This window comes from Betta splendens, chromosome 13, assembly GCF_900634795.4.
Source record: "Betta splendens chromosome 13, fBetSpl5.4, whole genome shotgun sequence".
In the NCBI taxonomy this organism is placed as follows: Eukaryota; Metazoa; Chordata; class Actinopteri; order Anabantiformes; family Osphronemidae; genus Betta; species Betta splendens.
The window spans coordinates 10,492,872-10,512,941 of NC_040893.2; the positions used below are offsets into that span (position 1 = coordinate 10,492,872).

General features: G+C 50.4%; 1 protein-coding gene across 1 annotated transcript; it reads left to right on the forward strand.

Moving 5' to 3' along the window:
* The first annotated feature begins 996 nt into the window (after positions 1-996).
* gucy1a2 (guanylate cyclase 1, soluble, alpha 2) lies at positions 997-19,830 on the forward strand. Its single transcript, XM_029171717.3, is given in 10 exon segments — positions 997-2,266; positions 4,077-4,138; positions 4,545-4,669; positions 5,833-6,452; positions 6,454-6,747; positions 12,350-12,562; positions 13,059-13,331; positions 14,151-14,294; positions 17,466-17,620; positions 17,704-19,830. Coding segments are annotated over 10 exon segments (2,427 nt in total). The 5' UTR covers positions 997-1,945; the 3' UTR covers positions 17,924-19,830.
* The last annotated feature ends 240 nt before the right edge of the window (positions 19,831-20,070 follow it).

Here is a 20,070-nt window from a genome sequence, read left to right on the forward strand (position 1 = left end):
ATGATAACACAGTTAGTGAGCTATTGCCCTGTCTGGCTGCCAGTGCCAAGCAGTCCCTCGGCTATGGGCTTATCGCCTCTGGGGCATTATTTATCCCATTGTGATGTTGGCTTTATTAAATGTCCACATTATTACAGATGGATGACAGACTGATTGCTAAGAGCAAGCGACTAGATAAGGAAAGAAAGAGGGAGACGGAGCCTGTGTGTGGAGCGTATTGGTAACGTACTGGGGTCATGCTGCTCCAGAGAGTCAAAGGAATTAGTAGTCACCTCCAGGAAATTACACGTGTGTGTGTGTGTGTGTGTGTGTGTGTGTGTGTGTGTGTGTGTGTGTGTGTGTGTGTGTGTGTGTGTGTGTGTGTGTGTGTGTGTTTATATCATGCATCATGTCTGTTCCAATCTCTCTCTGCTTGTCCCTTTAAAACCCTTAATCAACAGATATGCTCTGCCAATCGAGGTCAAGGTCGCGCCTATGATTAGTGCCAGACACGACTCTGTGATGGGAGGTAACAAGCGTGTGCCACTGCTGCCAGCTCCATTATCCGCCCGCGGAGCCATTTCTCTACCTGCATACCAATGCTGAACGCGTGGCTCGTTGCCATTAACTTGGTTCCATGGCTATGACTGATTGATTGCAATTGGATGTGGCTTGATTGTCATTAGGTACCTGAAGGCTGATTCCCGTAGCTGTGACCTGCCAGTGTGTGAAACTGTAAATAGGACTAATTAGGAGGAACCATCATCCAACATTTAGCCATAATGTAATGATTGACACCAATGCACATTTACATGCAAGTTGACTGTATAAAAAGACACTAACATTTAAATATTAAGCTAATGATATAGTGATAATAATAATAATAATATTAATATAGTTTCTTTCATATGTCAAAGTTACTAAATCTATCTGATCTCTACTAGTGCTGCTGTTGGGCGACCTCTCTCTCTCTCTCTCTCTCTCTCTCTCTCTCTCTCTCTCTCTCTCTCTCACTCACTCACTCGCGCGCCGTTCCCCATCCCGCGCACCTCCACGCGCGCAGCCACCTCTTTCGACGGCCACCGCCGCCGCCACCACCACCACACTCCGGCCAGCGAGCGACGGCCACGGGAGGAGACGACGCGACGACAGCCCGCGCGGCAGCGGCAGCGGCGACGCGAAGGGACCCGGCGGCGCGTGCGAGCCATGGCCGAACGATGAGAGGACGGCGGCTTGGCAGGCAGACTGGAGAACCGCTGTCGCAGAGGACGAGAGAGGGAAGCGTCCGCATCCGCCGCGACATCTGGGATTTCTCTCCGGGGAGACGGAGCGCAGACGCCGCGTGCCACAATCCGCCGCGCGCCACAGGACTAAGCGAGCTGACATGCCGCGGCGCCACCGCGGTGGACCTGCGGCTGGACGACCTCTGTCATTTCTCCCCTTTGCCGTTTTCCCGCTTAAGGTGACGCCTGCTGTCAAATAATCCGCCCCGCGTGATTTGAGGAGTCGTTTAGCGGGATTCGCTCCGGGAGCGAAGGAGGACACATTTTAAGAGGCTGCACCCCACCTCCCCCCTTACATAAATGTTTGCGTGCCATTAGTGCTCTCGTCCGCACACGCACGCGCGCGCGCGCGCTTCTTCGCCTCTGAATAAGGTTCGCACGCAGACAGGCGCATCTCACACGCAAACAGAGGCGCAGACGGACCTGGACGCTGTCTCACCCGCGCGCATATGCCGATATAATTGCACAGCCGAGCCTCACCCCCCCTCCCCTCCCCAAGCACCCAGCCCTTCACCGTCCCCCTCACCCCCTCCCCACTATCTGATGACTCCCCGGCGCAGAGGTGGACGTGGTAAGGAACCGGCTCTAACATCACCATCGTCACCATCACCACCACCATCCTCATCCTCAGCAGCACTACCGCTGCCACCGCCATCGTCCTCTTCCTCGCCGCCGCCACCGCCATGTCCTCGTCGCGCAAGATCTCCTCCGAGTCGTTCAGCAGCTCGGTGGGCTCGGACTGCGGGCTCGAGAGCCCCGGCGGAGACGGGGGGGACGGAGGGCCGGAGCCGGCGGAGGAGCTGCGCGGCTGCCCCTTCTCCTCCTTCCCCGCCTCCCACAGAGCCGCGCTCTGGAACGGCCGCAGCCACGCGGACAGGCCGACGTGCCCGGCGGCGGGCGAGGAGCAGCACGCGCCGGGGGGTCCTCACAAGAGGGTGACCAGGAGGAGACGCGTGAACCTGGACTCGCTGGGGGAGAGCCTGAAGAGGCTGACCTCACCCACGGTAGGCCGCCTCCACGTAGGGCTGCATGATAAGCGGGGCCACAGAAAGTTATACTGTAGGACAGACACTCGGCGTCCTGCGCATCCAAACTACTGGCAAATTAGGAAAATACAACATTCAAACTATAGAAGTAGGATTATCCAAAAGCCCATGACAGTTGTTTAGCTACGATATAATCATGTGCAGTGTGTTGTTATGAAAATGCCTCTTTTCGCCCTTCACCTCGCAGCAGATTATATAATAAATATGTTATGAGGGACATGAGAGATGTCGGCGTCCTGTTGTCGCACGGTGCAGTGAGGAGTGTTGGTGTCGTAAAGCGGCTCGCGGAGCTCAACGCCGTTGTGGTGTTCGGCGTTCAGCCCTTCATTTAGTCCTCGTATTGTCAGGGGGGAGCCGCGTCGGGCTGGGTTTACATCCGCCACAGCGCGGCCCCAGCCGCTGTGCTGGCTGGTGAGCACACAGATGTTCCAGATGTGGAGCAAAGTGAAACATGGAATTCTTCATAGTCAGATGACGTGAAATCGTTTTTTTTCGGATTCTGACATCAGAGTGACTGTCTCCACAGCGCGTCTCGGGTGTTGCTGACCACTAGCGGGATGTCTAAACTGGTATTTGATTTGAACGTCCCATCGTGGCCGTGGAGGAGGACACCTGTGGAGTCCCAGTGCTGCAGCTGCGCCCCGTTCCGCCTCGTCCCGTGGAAGAAGCTGTGGAAATGCAGCGTGTTCACGCAAATTAGACACGATTCCACCGCTGGGTGGAAAGGAGTGAGCGACAGCGTCAGGATGTCTAACATTCAGAGCATGGGTTCAGCAGCGTGGATATGCAGCGCATCACCTGCAGGATGCGTTGGGGTTGGGATTGTGATGCATTTAGCCGGAAGCTCGTTTTCACGGTCGGCCGCGTGCGGAGGCAGAGCGCGCGCGCTCTGTGGTTGTCTTCGCCCGGAACGCAGCGTCCCAGGAGCGACACACACACACACACACACACACACACACACACACACACACACACACACACACACACACACACACACACACACACACACACAGCACGTGTGTGCAAACACTCGCTCCCCCCGGGCTTATGGATTATTAACCTGGTAACGCATTGGCCGCGTGTTGACCACAGATATGAAAAGTGCAGGACAAGCGTGTAGGTGTGCGCTAACGTGTGTATTCTTGTGAGACCGCGCCGCATCTGACTGTTTCTGCATCTTGGACATTATTAATACTCGGGGCCCCGTTCATCTTCCGGGACCTTTCGCAGCAGTGTTCGGCTCTTGTGAGTCCTTTGCGGTGCCGTGTGTGTGTGTGTGTGTGTGTGTGTGTGTGTGTGTGTGTGTGTGTGTGAGACTGTGTGAAATTCCAGGTTGTGTGTGTTGCAAACGTGCCAGCAATGGCAACAATGTAGCTTAACGGCGACTCACACTATGGGACGCGTGTGCTCACCTGGTGACAGTGTGTGTGTGTTTGCCTTCGAGTCAAACCAGGGCAGACTTGACATCCTTAGAGCTCCGCGAGGCGACACGCATGAAAAGTCGGTGTGAGGATGACCCGCTACTTTTTAAGCCGTCCGCCCGCACGCTTCCCCGCATGAAGAGCTCATCTTTCACCTGTTGCCGAGCTGAGACGCAACACGCTGAACCGCGGCTAAAAGCGCAAAGACTGGTGTCAGCGGCCGCCGTCCGACTGCTCACGCGCGCTCCGTTTCCAGCGTAGTCGAGGATACGAAGAGAAATGCAGCCGTCACAGGGACACGTCCGACCACACGGGGGCTCGTTTGACGCCGGTGCTTTTCCTTCCAGACGCAGACTGTTCAGGAGGCGCTGCAGCGAACCCTGCACTTCTACAGGCAACAAGAGATCATGTACGTCCCCTTATCGCCGACTCCCTTCCATCTCCTCGCGCCACCGTCCTGTCTGTCACCAGCTGTCTACCTACGGCCCCATCACACGCTTCCTGCACCTCCTGCCTCCCGTGCTCTCACGCCTCCGTCTGTCAGTCTGTCTGTCACACGTACATACACCTGTTCCGTCTGCCTCCCTCACACACACACACACACACACACACACACACACACACACACACACACACACACACAGGAGAACCCAGAACTAATGTTTTTCTTTGTTCTCATCCCATGTTTAGTTCATGTTTTTCACCCTGTTGTTTCACGTATTCACCTTTCATTGGCTAAAATCGCCGTCATCTACAGGAGGAACGCTTGAATCTATTCTGCTCGCTGAAAAAGGCGCCCTGTGCTCTCTTGATAGGTGTCAAGAGGTTGGCAGCGAGGAGCGGCGAAAGGAGACGAGGGAGGAGAAGTGCCCGTTTCTGGAGAATTCTGGTTCGGAAGAGGACGTCCTGCAGATCCTGCAGTACATGGCCACGATACTGGGTAGGAGCGCGACGCCCGTGAACCTGCCTAACCGCGAACGCACAAATGAAGTCGTGCCCCAAAGACTGGAGCAGGAAACACAAGCGTTTGATGAAAATGTGCAGAACAATGTTACGGTCGAGGCCGTGGATACAAATATACAATTATTTACACATGCATGAAGACACACATACTGTATGAGTCATTGTCAAGGCCTCTACTGTCTCTACACACACACACACACACACACACACACACACACACACACACACACACACACACACACACACACACACACACACACACACACACGCGTCCCTGTGAGTCACTCAGCACAGCTTCTTCCTCCTCCTGCACCATCGAAGATTTATTCCTTCCCCAGCCTTTTACCTCCATCTTGTCTGGCCTCCTTCTCATGCATTAACACCACCACTGCATTCATTAGCTCCTCTGTCCTTCATCGCTTCGTCGCTCTGCTCCGCGTCTTCCCAGCGATCGTCTGTTTTTAATAGGATGTGCAGAAAATCAATGCTCCCCCTTCAGCTGAATCGGGTTTTAACACAGGCTCCTTTCGACGTCCAGATGTCGACGCCCGTCTCTCTTGTGACTCCACTACTGAATCAATCGCAAATCTCATCACCGTAATCTGCGTTTTAGCATCACACTCCTTTCTGACCTCTGTCCCCTGTGTTTGCTGTTCAGTGGGACTCATTTATAACAGACACGAGCAGCTCGTGCAGTTGAGATACGTGCACATAACCGCAGCTCAACATAACTGGGATGCTTTTGTACATTTTGTATTTCTGTTTATTTATATTCATACAAACACTTAGCTACAATCCTATAATCCTATTTTCTTCTGCTATAATTTAATCAATAGGCAGATGATGTGATTGTTTCATAATTTTGGTATATTTTTTGGGAATGCTTTGATGTTGGCTGACCTTGATCACTGGTTTATGTGCTTGCAATTATTCTTGCTGAAATCAAATCTCAGGCTAATTTGTCACGGAGTAGAGGAAGTGTTATCGACATCCATCGCAAAGTTAAAGTCGAACCGCAAAATTATTACACGATGACGATTTTGGCAGAATAACAATGAAATATGAGCCAAGACGTGTGTGAAAGGCCTTCAGTGTCGTTCTCGTGGACTGACGTGCGGCTGTCATTTATCGGCTTTGCAGGAGTGCCGTTCTGCGAACTGCGAGAGCACTTCGGCGAGGAGTTCTTCGGCCTCTGCTTTGAAGAGAACGAGCGAGTGCTCCGGGCCGTCGGCGGCAACCTCCAGGACTTCTTCAACGGCTTCGATGCCATTTTGGAACACATTCGCACCTCCACGGGCCGCCGGGCCTCCTCCGAGAGCCCCTCCTTCCAGTGCAAGGACCCCCGCGAAGAGGAGAAGGGCAGGAGAAAATTGGACCAGGTGGGACATCGAGCGGGAGCGGACGCGGGCGGGACGGCGCTGCTGCTCCACTGTTTCAACCCCGCCCCCGTTGTCGGCTTAGTCATGCCGGGGCTCATCAGAGCGGTTGCCAGGCGGATCTTTCATGCAGAGGTGGAGGTGGAAGAGGTGCCCCCTCTGACGCCCCTATTGGCCAGCGAGGACGCGGCGCACGCGGACGGCGGTTCGGCGAGCCCCACCCCCACCGCCTCCCCCGCCGCCTCCCCCGCCTCCTCCCCGTCCCCCCCTTCCGTTTTCCCCACCTCCGTGCCCGCGGTGTGCCTGTCCTTCCAAATCCAGGAGGCGCGGCGCCCCCCGAGCCTCCCCCCCGTCCCCAGCGCGGCCCCGGCGAGCGCCGGGCGCCCCCCCCCCCTCGCTCTCCGACGACCCCAGCGATCTGCGCATCGGCCTGGCCACGTTCTGCCGCGCCTTTCCCTTCCACCTGGTGCTGGGGCCTCGCATGGAGCTGCTGCAGCTCGGGGAGGGGCTGAGGCGGCAGGCTCGCGTCGAGCCCCTGCGCAGCCTCTCGTTCCGGGACTGCTTCGAGATCGTCTCGCCGAAGATGGAGCCCTCGTTCCACGGCGTCCTGCTGAGGCTCGCGTCCCCCTTCACCATTCGCACCAGACCGGACACCACGCAGAGTGGCACCAAAGAGAAGGTAACGTCACCGCACACGGGTCTGTTCATCATGACCCGAACCACACTGCCACTGCCAGAACCACTATTTGTGACCCCCCCCTCCACACACACACACACACACACTTCCTGTCATGCTTTTACGCTGGAGCACTGACGTTTGAATTGGTCCCACTTTGCCAGAAACAATTAATCAGCTTCAGTTGTACACTATATCCAGCTCTTTATTGATTGGATGCTCTCTGCAGGCGGGCGGCGACAGCATCAAGCATCTGATGCTAAACAGAACTGACAGAGAGGAGATTGATCAGCCTTGCTACGGCGCTAGGCCGCATCTATGTGTGCGTTTGCGTGTGGTTCTAGCTTGAACAGCGCACTCACCCACCGGAGGACACTTGAAATGAAACGCGCTAATTCTGCGAGAGACGGCTTCACCGGAGAAGGGCCGGTGGTTCTGTCTGTCACGTGTTACATATTCACTAAAACAGTGAATATGGTTGTTGATGCAGAGTGTGAGGCTAAAGCTATGAGAAACTAATCCCGCTGGAACCTCGGTTTATGTGCCCAGGGTTTAGGTCGTCTGGATTCTCGCCTTAGCCAAACAAACCACTTCCAGGATTTGGTTTGTTAAATGAAACGACAACAGCACCGGACCGTGGTAGTTTACAGCACACCACGGTGTCCACATTCCTCGTGCTCCCTGGAGCAGCAGCGACAGGAGTCCCCATCATTCCCTCTCCCTCTAAAATAAATTCTAAAAACTTTTAAAGTAAAACATGGAAAGGCGACAATCGGTCCAGTCCTATTCACTATTCAAGTTCAAGAGAAGAAAGATGCTGCTTCTCCTTTGTTCTGTGCTACTGTTGATCCCACTGTGTGCTGCATTTACAGGAGTTTTAACCTCTTCACATGCAAGATGACTGAGGTTGCGGGTGCATGTAGATTACTGACGGACGGTTTGAACCCAGGATTAGTGCGGTATTGACGTCTTGGATCTGAGATGTCCTGTCTTCCTCACATCTCCCCCATCTCTACTTTACCGCGTTCATTTCTGTCCCCTCCAAGCGCCGCCTCCGTGCGACGAACGCTTGAAATGTGCGTTTCGCAGTGGGCGACGGCGGGGCCCGATGAGCGGATGCGGCTCTTTCTCTTTAGTCCAATGAGTCCCGCGCCACCCGAGCGGAGGGGCAGAAGGCAAAGAGACGAATGGGTTGACATTTTCACGAGAAAGGGCAGCCAGAGGAGGCGACAGGCCAAGGTAAAGAGGCCACGGTGCCCCGCGCTGCACACTGTGTTAGTGGATTTGAGCGGCCTGTGGTTAATTTTCAGTTTGACTTCGTTCTACCCTTTGCCCAAGGACATGGGTTGCGCAAGACACGTCCGAGGACCCACAGAAAAGGTCAAATTGCATCTTGCTCTCTGTCTCCCAGCTGCGCGTGAGCAGCACAGTGTACACAGGGAGCGCTCGCTGTCAGAAGCTTCTTCGACCCGTGCATCATCCCGTTCAGTGCTTCACGCCCGCTCTCTCGCGTTCCTCATCTGAATCCTCCTTTTCTCTGCATCACCGGAGTTGGGTTTGCATGCTGTTGTGCTCACGTATTCATACCTATGACAATCACAGATGTATGGGTCTGATTTATGTTTTCCGTGCCTTGGCTTGTTTGTGGGCGTGCATGTGTGCACCTGCGTTTCAAAGAGAGTGGCGACGTCACCTTTGATCCTTCTGTGGATGAATCGCTGCTTGATGATTTGTTTGCTGAGCGGGACAGGCTTTGAAAAATCACCCCTCACCATCTGCACTGACACATTTGCAAAAGTGTATGAGACGTGCAATAGCTACAACGAAGAGAGATGAACTTGTTGGTTTTTTAAGCTAAAGAGTTTTTGGATGGATCGCTTTCACTTAAACTCCTTCAGCTGGATGAAGAAAAACTGTAAAAAAGGGAGAAAAAGTCCACTCGTGTTCTCGTGTCGGTGCAGAGTCTCGTAAAATGTAAACAGGCCTTTTAGCTTTCCTTCCTCATCACCTCCTCCGAACTAAAAGCGAGCAGCACCGGTGTTTTCCAGTGACCTTTAATTTCCCTGGAGCTTTGCCAAAACAGCCTAATCTCAAGAAAATCCTCAGCGCTTTAGTCATAGAACTGTCTGCCCACTGAAAGGAACTCCGGGACCACCTGCAGGTAGAAGGGCTTTCAGCTGAGCTGGTGGCAAGTCCTCTGCACACGTCTAAAAATAATTTCAAACTCATTTATAATTTTAGATCGTGTTCAAGAATTTCTCAGAATTTCAGCATTTTTGGAATATTAGGTCATAAGTGTGTGGATGGATCCTTCTGCGTAGCTTCTAATTCGAGCCTCCAAGTGACGAGCACACAAATCCAGCTGACTTTTTTAATGTGGCATCAGCGCTTTGCAGCTTCTGCTGACTCCTGCGTCTGCAGGTACAGATGCGCGAGTGTGTGGCCAACGTGGCAATTATCTGTGCCTGCATGCTGTGTGTACTAGTTGTGTACATGTTATTGTAGGGCTGCACTGTATAGGCCAGGGCTGACAACAATGAGGGTATTGCGGCATTTTGTGCAATGGAGGGAAGGAGAGAGAGGCTGACTCATTGACTCTTTGCCGTCTAGAGCAGTTCTCTCTTATTCACTCTTTTTTTTTCTGTTTTCCCCCCTTTGACATCGTCAACCTGTTTATTCTGCTCATCATCTGCTCTGACCTCAGTGGTTCATGACACAACAATGGTTTTCATGAACCACTGCACTCTAGATGGGCTCAGCATTTACCTCCCATCCAAAAGAAGGTTCATTGCCAACATGTTGCAATGAATAGTTTAAAAATTGCAGTAGTTGATAAAGTTGCATTTTTGGTTAAACATATCAGTTTTGCCTTATTTTTTTATTCTCTCCTTGGATACAATTGCGGATTAGTTTGACAGGGATCAGTTGGTCGACAGCCCGCTGACCTGCCACGGTTTGGAACTAATCCAGTTGTGGCCGCTTTACTTCCATCATTACCGTGAAAATTGTAACTTCCTCGTGGGGAACGGTGCAGTGCCCTTGAATCAACGTGTAACTGTTTGCAACAAAACCGTGTCACTATCGTATAATGGAGTAGGACATGACATTCTGGTCTTTTGTAGAGTTTTGCTGTGATCGGCTTTTATAAAAATACATTTTACGACTTTCTCCATCCACAAAGTTCAACCGTGATTTCTTTTTACATTCTTGTGTTTCATTCTTTTTATCTTCTTATCAGGTTTTCAATGCTTCCTTTTGTCTCTGCGTGCTCCTTGTCCTCTACATTCTCTTCCCATCTCCCACCGTCCTTGCTGCTTTTATTTCCTCGTTACTGTCTTCCTTTTGTCTGCTATTCATCCTTCACTCACTCCTCGTTCCTGTGCTGCGATAACAGAGAAGAAGGCAGAAGGAGAGCTCTGACTTCAACAGAGACACACAACTAGGCCAACATAACTGCCTCCAGGGCTGTGTGTGTGTGTGTGTGTGTGTGTGTGTGTGTGTGTGTGTGTGTGTGTGTGTGTGTGTGTGTGTGTGTGTGTTTGTGTGTGTGTGTGTGTGTAAGGCAGAAAATGAGAGTGACAGAGGCACAGACAAGCGCTGAGAATAAGGTGGTGAGGCACTCGTATAATTATAGCTACTGTACATGAATATGAAGCCACATCAGCTGTTCCATGGAAATTAAACATGTAAAGTGTAACAGCACAGCAGCCAAACAGCCCAGCTGTGAGAGTAGATGTGAAATGCTCAGAGGTCTCGTCTCTCGACGGAGCAGGGCAGCACAGAGCGCAGGAGAGCGACTAAACCTGGACATCACGGCCTGGAGCACTGGTCCGTCCTGTGCCGGTCAAGTGCAACTTCAGCACAGGAGCAGTTTATTGAGGAAATGCCAAGCTGCTCACTGCTGATCGTGCTGCTCCATTGGATTGAATTGTAGGCATTTGATGAATAGTTAAAAGCAAAACATCTTAATATCAAAAACTCTAAAATATGGGAGAAATCATTTTGACATTTGCAATTACTCCAGTTTATGTAGAGTGAATAAAAATTAAAGCTTCTTTTTGTTCATTTGCGCGGTGTATGAATAGATAACTCTTCCTCAAGGCAACATGCATCTTGTTCGTCATTCTTCCTTTTGTGACATCCCTGGAAATAGTGAACATCAAACACCATGAAAGTGTTACTTGTACTTTGCATGTCACCAGACGTAAAAGAAAGTCTTTCAATCAGCCTTACTTGAAGAAAAGATGAAAACCCTCTCTGATACTTCATCAGTGGAGAAGCACAAATAGTTGATCTGTGTACGTAGCGTCGTAATAGATTTTTCATTTTCCATCTGGCTTTACTGATTTTGCTGTCTCCATGGAGACGGCCGTCCGTTTGTCAGACGTGTAGGTCCTCCCATCAAGGTGCGGCAGCATGTGCAGATTTCAGCTGTGCAGCGTGCAAATGCGCATTTTGAACAGCAGTAATGTGAAAACGCGCACGTGTCCGCGTGTGTGCGTCGCCCCGGCGGACTCGCACTGCGGCGCGGCGTGTCGTTAGCGCTGACCCCACGCGTTGGTGGGCTGCGTGTCAGCATGTGCATATTCATGTATGCGTCTGAGGCACAGGCCGAGGCAGGACGCCTGTCTGTCCTGGATGGGCTGCATATAGAGCAACGCTGTGCGTATGCGTGTGTACTGTACGTGTAGACAGTATGTATTATGCAGACCTAGGAGAGCCGTGTGCTATAAATAAACCAGCGCTGCAGCGTGCTCATTGGCGGAATAATCTATCTGACACTATGGAGAAAGAACAAGAGTGACCATGTGAGGGGCCTGTAGCATGAAGCAGGGATGGAAACAGAGAGAGGGACGGACAGAGGGCGACAATGTGGGAACGAAAGACAGGCAGAGGTAGACAAGAAGCGACACAAAACCAGGAACACAACACAGGGAGAGAGCAGTTGTCCAGATGTGGAGGAGAGTAGATTAAGTACTGGAATCCTCTTTTATTTGTGCTGGTCGTGCACTCATTTGTCACCAAGTTGAATTTCCGATGACTTACGTTACCTTACAGACATATATATATATATTCTTTACACATCTGGGTATAAGCTGTATATATACATCTGGATTCAAGACCTAACACATTCCTGGGTTTAAATGTCAGTTGTCTGTTGTTGTGTTAACATTGATCAGGGTGCATCATACCTTAACGACTTCTTAAAAGAAATTAAATATTTTCTACAGGAATGTTCTGTTTCCAGGTATAATTTGTGTTTATTTTTGTGTTCTATAGCCATCATGTTTACTATTTGGATGCCTGTAGTATCAATTGTTTTGTATGTACTGTACAGTGATAAATTATGATTCATGCAGAATTTAGGAATCTTATTAGAAATGACAAAAGACAAAGTATTAACACACGCACCTTGGATAAGTAATGCATTTTCACAACCAAACATTTAGTTGTTGACATGATATAATAATAGACCCTGACACGTTTCTGCAGGTTTCAGTAAAGTTGGATTTATTTGGAAAACAACTGAATACTTGAGACATAACCTGACTTTCCTCTGCATCTGTACAACAGCTGAACCTAACGCAGCTGCTCCTCCTTCCAGGTCATGGAGCTGAAAGGTCAGATGATCCACGTGCCCGAGTCCTGCTCCCTGATGTTCCTGGGCTCCCCGCGTGTGGACAAGCTGGAGGAGCTGATGGGCCGAGGCCTCCACCTGTCGGACATTCCCATCCACGACGCCACCAGAGACGTCATCCTGGTGGGCGAGCAGGCCAAAGCCCAGGACGGCCTCAAGAAGAGAATGGACAAGCTGAAGGTGCGGCAGTGATTTAACGCACGTTGGCATCTGGAAACAAGTAGTCATTTGGTCGTTTATGCTGCTTTTTCATCACATGTCAGACGCACTGACAAACACTGACTACATGAATCTCACCGCTGACTCTTTAAATTCACACCGGCTCCCGAGACCTGCTCTCATAATGTGCTTTTAAAGTACCCTTGAGCAAGTCACTGAGTTCTGACCCAGTCCTTTGCATCTTCCCGGCGCATCGCTCTCCCGCTGCGACGACTCCCCCGGGCCACTGTAGCCGCGTCTATAAATAGCCGCGTCTTCGCTGACTTGCCTCCTTGAACAATGGCACCGCTCCGGCGTCAGACAGACTAAGCATTAGAAAACCGCCCACGACACGCAAGCGAGCATGTGCCGATCTGCATAGTAAGGGAATCGCTATGTACTCTCCCCCCCCCCCCCCCCCCCCCCCATCAAACCAAAGCAGGCAGCATTTAACCTCCACCCTTCCTTTTCCACTCAGGCCACGTTGGAGCGGACTCACCAGGCGCTGGAGGAGGAGAAGAGGAGAACCGTGGACCTGCTCTACTCCATATTTCCCGGGGACGTGGCCCAGAAGCTGTGGCAGGGGCAGCCGGTGCCGGCGCGCAAGTTCGACGACGTCACCATGCTCTTCTCGGACATCGTGGGCTTCACCGCCGTGTGCGCCCAGTGCACGCCCATGCAGGTCATCTCCATGCTCAACGAGCTCTACACGCGCTTCGACTACCAGTGTGGCATCCTGGACGTTTACAAGGTCGGTGGCCGGAAAGCTCCGGCGGCCTTTTCGTTGAGACAGTGCAGCACGAGGCCAGTGACCCTATTATTTTATGCCTCAGCATCACCAGCGCAGTGCAGCGTCAGTTCATCACAAGGGTTTTCCAGGAAGGGACTATTTCCCAGAATAGACCCTGCTTCTTGGGGTCTTATATGTGTTAGGTCAGCAAAACATTTAGGATGTATTACTGTGTGTGTGCGTGCGTGTGTGTGTGTTGTGGAAAAAGCCACTGATTAATGGCCAGTCTGTGGGAGCTTAACAAAGGTGTGTCAATATTGTCCATGGGACAGTGTGGTTGGGGCCTCGTTCGTTACAGTCATCGCTGTAGTCTGCCATCTTCTTTTTTTTACACGTTAGAGGGGACGAATGAGACGGGGGGGGCAGGCAGACGTGGAGGAGACTGAGGCTCCCATATGTCGCCATTGTCATGGTTACTGTGGAAATGATTCAGCGGTCGCAGACTTAAATGAGAGCAGTTAGTCTCCTGCTTGCCTTCTTTCCTCCGCCTCCCTCTTCTCGTTCTCGTATCTGTTTTTTTTTTTATCGCCATGACAACAGGACTTTAACTAGAAAATGGCAACACTATAACTATAGCTGTTTACATCAATAACATGATTTCACTTAGAGTTTGAGGGGTGGTTCTCAAACGACAGAAGACTTGCTTCTATTGCAATCTTCGTGGAAGGTGATCGTAATAAATTCTCTTAGCTGTCATTCCGGAAAGCGGCGTGGTCATAAACAGCTACGTGGCTCCAGGTGACAGATCACACTGATCGTCTGCCTTTCGCGGTGCCACAGATTGAAACCATCGGCGACGCGTACTGTGTGGCGGGTGGGCTTCACAAGAAGGTGGACAGCCACGCCAAGCCCATCGCCCACATGGCCCTGAAGATGATGGAACTGTCCGAGGAAGTGCTGACGCCGGACGGGAGGCCCATCAAGGTAATCCTACAGTGACTCTCCTATTGGTAGCAGTTATTGCCTTATTTTGCTGCTTGATGAAACTCGGTTTGGTGTCACACGAACGCCCTCAACATAATTCCCCTTATTGTGGCAGTGTTTCCTGAATGACAGCCCGACCCACGGGCAGTGTTTTGTGCCGGGCCGCTCTGCTTGGCTCGGCGTTCCTCCTTTTTAATGAATTAGCGCAGTGATTAAGGGCGAGTGGAAACGATGGAGCCGGCCAAGCGCGCTCTCCGCTGCCGCTCGCTCGGCTCCCGCGTCGTCCGCTTGTTTGTTTGTTTGCGTGTTTATTTGGGTGGCTGATTTCGTCCGTTCTCAGCACAAAGCGCTCCTTCCTCTTCACACGTCCGCCCACGTCGCGCCGGGAACAATCTGAATCTGAATTTACGCGTTTTACATTGACAAAACCGCAAAATTCAGTTTGCGATTAAACTTCTAGCGGCTTATTTTCTTCAGCTTTTCTGTCTTTCCATGGTTGTTGTAATAAATATCCCTTTGCAGCATCACCTGCATCGGCTCACGGTCGTGGATTTACACGACCCACAGCTGCTTTGGCGGATCCACCTTCACTTAGTGCTGTTGCTGGGATCCACTGTTACGAAAACATTAAATCCATCTCTGCTGCGGCTCGGGCACTTTATGTGCGTACGCTTGATTTCACAGTCTATTTAATAAGTCAACTGAAAAGTGTATGTCTTCGGGCGGAGCGGTAGGAAAGGACGAGCCGCTCGTTTGCAGGAAGAAGACGTAGATATTCAGCAGGACGGAGGCAGATCGGACGGGAGGGGAGGCGTAAAGACAAGGCCAAAGGGAGCCCAGGATCCAGTTTGTTTAGGTCTGTCATCAGGCTGCTCCCTGTCAGGTTCACCCCACACTCTGCAGCTGCCTTTGTTCATTTGCCAGGCCCAGCTCCAGCTAAATAGCTTCACTTTCATTCCTGGCCCTGGTCAGGTTGCGCAGCTTCACACCGCGGCCTCCGTTCTCCTCCTCCTCACACAGCAAACGTCTGCTTTGGTCACGGGGGCCTTTTAAAAGGCCTGCTTTGCTCCGAGAGGGGACAAATGTGTGCCGCACAGAACACACAGAGCGCCGCTCTGTGCACCGCTGTGCTCCTAACATTGTCCATTTGTCTCAAAATAGAAAGGCCTTGCCAAGCGTTTTTGGCCTGCTCTCCTGCTCCTCCGCACTCTCTCTCTGTGTCTTCACCCCCCCCCCCCCACACTCACACACACACACCTCTCTCTCTCTGCCCCGCTCTCCGCTCTGCAGCTTCTTAACCCTCTCCTTTCATCTTCCTCTTCAGCTCCTGACTCCCATGATGCCCGGCGAGCTTTTCGGGTCTTGCGCGGCCTCTCCCTGCGCTTCCCTTCTCCTCTCTCTCTCTCTCTCTCTCTCTCTCTCTCTCTCTCGCCGCTCCTCGCTTCGTGTTGGCACAAGCGGGAGTTAGAGAGACATTCAACACTCCGGCATGATAAGCGCTGTTCACCGAGAGCACTCGACTGCAGCCAGTGTTGCACTGTTATGCAAAGTAGCACGAGAGCTGCGAGAGAGAACTGAGAGAGAAAGCGTTTAGAGAGGTAAAAAAAAAAAAAAAAAAAAAAAAACACGATCCAGAGACACGCACAGAGACAAGTGAGTTATCACAACAGAGACGTATAGAAACCGACCATTGCCAGTTTTTGTATCAGGGCTATAGGACGAGTGAGTGTATGAAGAGGCGAGTGGGTGTAAAATGATGGATCTGCTGCATCGACTGTAGTGGAGACGTGCACAGGTCTATTTTGGGGGGGGTGATCTTCAGTTTCTTCAGTTTCAGACCTTCGTGTACCTGCAGGGGGGGGCAACAACACTGACCCCTCTGCAAATAAATAAATTAAATAAAATAGCACGCTGGACGCGCTCGTGTGTGTTGCAGACACGGACGGACAAGTGCGCGGCCGTCTGTAAGCGGTTGAGCCTGAAACTAGGCCACACTGGTGCACCTACCTACCAGCCGCCTCTCTCTCTCTGGCATTTTGTCTCCATTGTCTTCGTTCTCTCTCCTCTGGTGTCATCAAGGCTTCGCCATCTAATTATAGGCTTATTTTAGCCTCTTTTTCCCGCTCCATTGTCTTTTCTCTTTCTTCCTGTGTATCTGTGCTTGTTCTAACTCACTACCCCCATCGCCTGTTGTTGCCATGGCTACCTTGCAGTGTGCTGGCATGCAAATAGTTGGTTGCCTAGGTGAGGAGATACTCAAGTAGCTTATTAGAAATCTATGGGCTACCATTGGCTTTTGTACGTGTGTTATTTAAGGCCTTTATTTGACTCCCTTTTAGTTCAATATGATCATTGTGTCGACATTTTGGTGCATTCTGACTCGTTGTGTTTTGAGGTTTGAGTAATGGTAAAGGTTAAGTTTCGGGTCTGGATTCAATTGTGTTTATCATGAGGTGAGCTTTAGAAACACAAACATGAATGTGTTTGTTATGCAGCACTGAGATGTTCCTAAGTAGAGGAAATAAATAGCTGGTCAAGTGGTCATAAAGTGGGGCGGTCAGTTTGAGATGATGGCTCCATTGCTTTCACTCTGCCCACAGCTATTTATAAATGAATACTTTAGCAGAATTATAATGAGAGCACCGCGTTGATGCGCTGTATCTGTTACCAAGAGGAGATAGAAGCAGTTATTTCTTTCTTTCATTTCCCTCTCTGCCTCATTTTCATAAAAAAAAACCAAAACAAAAAAAACTCAGATTGTTCTGATGATGAGACAAACTACACTTACATAAAACTGGGTCTGCTCCAGTACAATGTTCAGTTACTGCATCACATGGATGGATGTCGTTGGTTCAGCCGTTTAGGTGTGGACTCTCATTGTGGTCACAGAATAATAATAATGTAATATGAAGCGTGGCCACTTTTGACTGTGTCTGTTGCTTTAAAACAAGAATCCCTTTCACAATGGAGTTGCTCGCGTTGACGCAGTTCTTCTGTTTTTCGACCACTAATGAGGAAGAGACAACTACAGCAGTCCATCAACAAATACGTATTACATGTCTGTAATTCCCATTTGGGTTTTGCACCAGTGGAGCTGCAATAAAAAGGATTTTCACATCCCAGTGATTTTCTCTTCTCCTCCACCATCCCTCTCCCCTGTCCGTCCCTCAGCTGCGGATAGGGATCCACACAGGGTCAGTGCTGGCAGGCGTGGTGGGGGTTAAAATGCCTCGTTACTGCCTGTTCGGCAACAACGTTACGCTGGCCAGCAAGTTTGAGTCTGGGAGTCACCCGAGGTGCATCAACGTTAGTCCCACGACTTACCAGTAAGTGATTCTGGGATGCATACAACAGAGGTTCACATAGATATAAACATATAAATAACTTCATCACCCGCTCTCACCCACAGGTTGCTGAAAGACGACCGTTCGTTTTCATTTGTTCCCCGCTCGCGACTGGACCTCCCTGAGAATTTCCCTAAAGAGATCCCAGGGACGTGTTACTTCCTGGAGGCGGGGACGTCTCACAGCCATGCCTCGCTGACCAGCTCCCGCTCTGCACCCCCAGCCTCTATGAGGAAAGTCTCCTACAGCATCGGGACCATGTTTCTAAGAGAAACAAGTTTGTAGGTACAGACTACTATACGCGCGCTCAGAGCGGCTGGATTTGAACCTGTGGAAGATGCAGGGAAGCGGTCACGTGGATCTTTGGATATGCAAAGGCATCATATGGAAACCTTGAATTTGAAACAGTGGATGGTTGACGTGTATGAAACTTAAAATAGCTCTCGGTGGGGAGAACAACATGCCCTATCTTCCCTGAGCGCAGAGATTGCTCAAACGACTTGGTGAACAGCAACTGTGGCAGTCTCACATGGACCACGCTCCAGGGAAGTGGACCGAGGGCCTCAGTCGGTCGGGAAACCTCGGTACAAGGCCTGTGATCCAACCGGATCACAGGCTCCGCTTCATACCTGATTTCCTGTCCAGTGTTCTTTTCTCCAAAACAGCTCCCGGCCTGCGAGGAGGCCACACTGCTCCACCCTGGAACAGAGACCATTTGCACAGCCAGAGCAATGTAATTACGCAAACAGAACAAATCCACTTTCCATCGACAAAGCGCGTGCTGAGGAATGAAGGGCGGAGAAGCTTCAGGAGGCGGCGACAGTGATGCTGGGCATCAGGGCCTCTCGTACAAGGACCACCACACGTTTAGGACAGTACAACTCCCCTCACTCCCCGTCCGAATGTCCCCGAGTCATTCCGTGCGAACATCTGCTGCTTGTCGCATCCATCCATCCATCAACCTGGGATCAGTTATCGGGCCTCAATAAGGAAATAAGTTTGAAAATAAATGTCATAAATGTCTGTTCTGCTTGTTACTGTAGGTACAGCGAAGTATAACCAACAGCACCCCAGTCATCTCACTGCAGCTAATGAGTCTAGGACTGAAGGTTATTCTGCTCAGTGCCTTTTTAACTGGTTCATTTGAAATATTTGAAAACAAGGAGCGCTTCATTTATCTCACAGTTCCACCTATTTATATGTTTTATGACAGTTGACAATTTCAAATATTAGAAATTGTATGCATCCCCTTTTTGTCCAGGTCAACCAATAAGACACCAAATATAGTACTAATGTAATATAGTACTATATTAACTTGTAGATGTACTCACAGTATGCACGTTAGACATTTTTCACATTTACATACAGTATGTGCTCTGTTTAAATTGCGTTTTATTTTACGGTATGATTAAACCCATGCAGATGTTTCTAGTTTGAGTCTACTACCGGTGGAGTTGAATTCACTCTGTGGAAATCTCAGGCCTTCCAAATGCTCCAGCGTTTCCCAATAACCCACACACGGGGAAAAGGGTTACATATTCAGTTTGTATGGGTGTTTGATGTTTAATATATTGCGTTGCTGCAGTTGATTTTCAGCTTTTCAGTACAAATCGACTACGACGTTCATATCAGAGACTAAATATCTAAGAGATCAAAGAAATGTGCCAAATGGAGCTCTGAGACACCACCAGCACAGGCTGAGCCGACTTTGGGCGGTAAGTATTGTCTCCTGCTGCCGGTTGTGTACACAAGCCTTCAGTGGCAGAACAGAACCAACATGGACTCCACCAGTAAAACACGCGTTCGTAGGGGACGGAAATCGCGCTGACTGTTCAATCCGCTAACGGCCAGCGTGCCCTCTGAGTTAGACTGGCACCAGCATTGCTATGTGCCGTAGGAGAGGATCTGCTGGGACGTGTGGGTGTTTAAAATGGAAACGAGTTCTGGCGACTTTGGACATAGTCCGTTATTTCCATTAAAAGCAGCAGTAGAACCTGAAACCTTCAAGCACGTGGACGTTTGAAGTATGATTTGTCAAGGTCCTGATACATTTTCACAATGGAAATAAAGGCTGAAAAAGCAAAAGGTATTTTTGAGAAAATTATTTCTATACATCCCATAATCATTTCTATATTTGCTATAAATTAAAACATAGTTTGTGTGATTCTATGCAGTAGAGAAAAAAAAAACACGAATCTCCAGCAAAGTAAATACAACTCGACCAACACAGTAATATTAGCCCAACAATGGAACACAAAGAAATCAGAGTTGTGATTATACAGAAGCAGAGTCTGAGTTTGTACCAGGAACACGACTGAAACATACATCCTGTACCTGTGAAGAACTGTGGCTCAGAGGACTAGTGCAAACCCAGCAGGATGCAGTACTAAATAAAACCACAGTCTTGTGACCTATATGGACAGAGGGTGGTC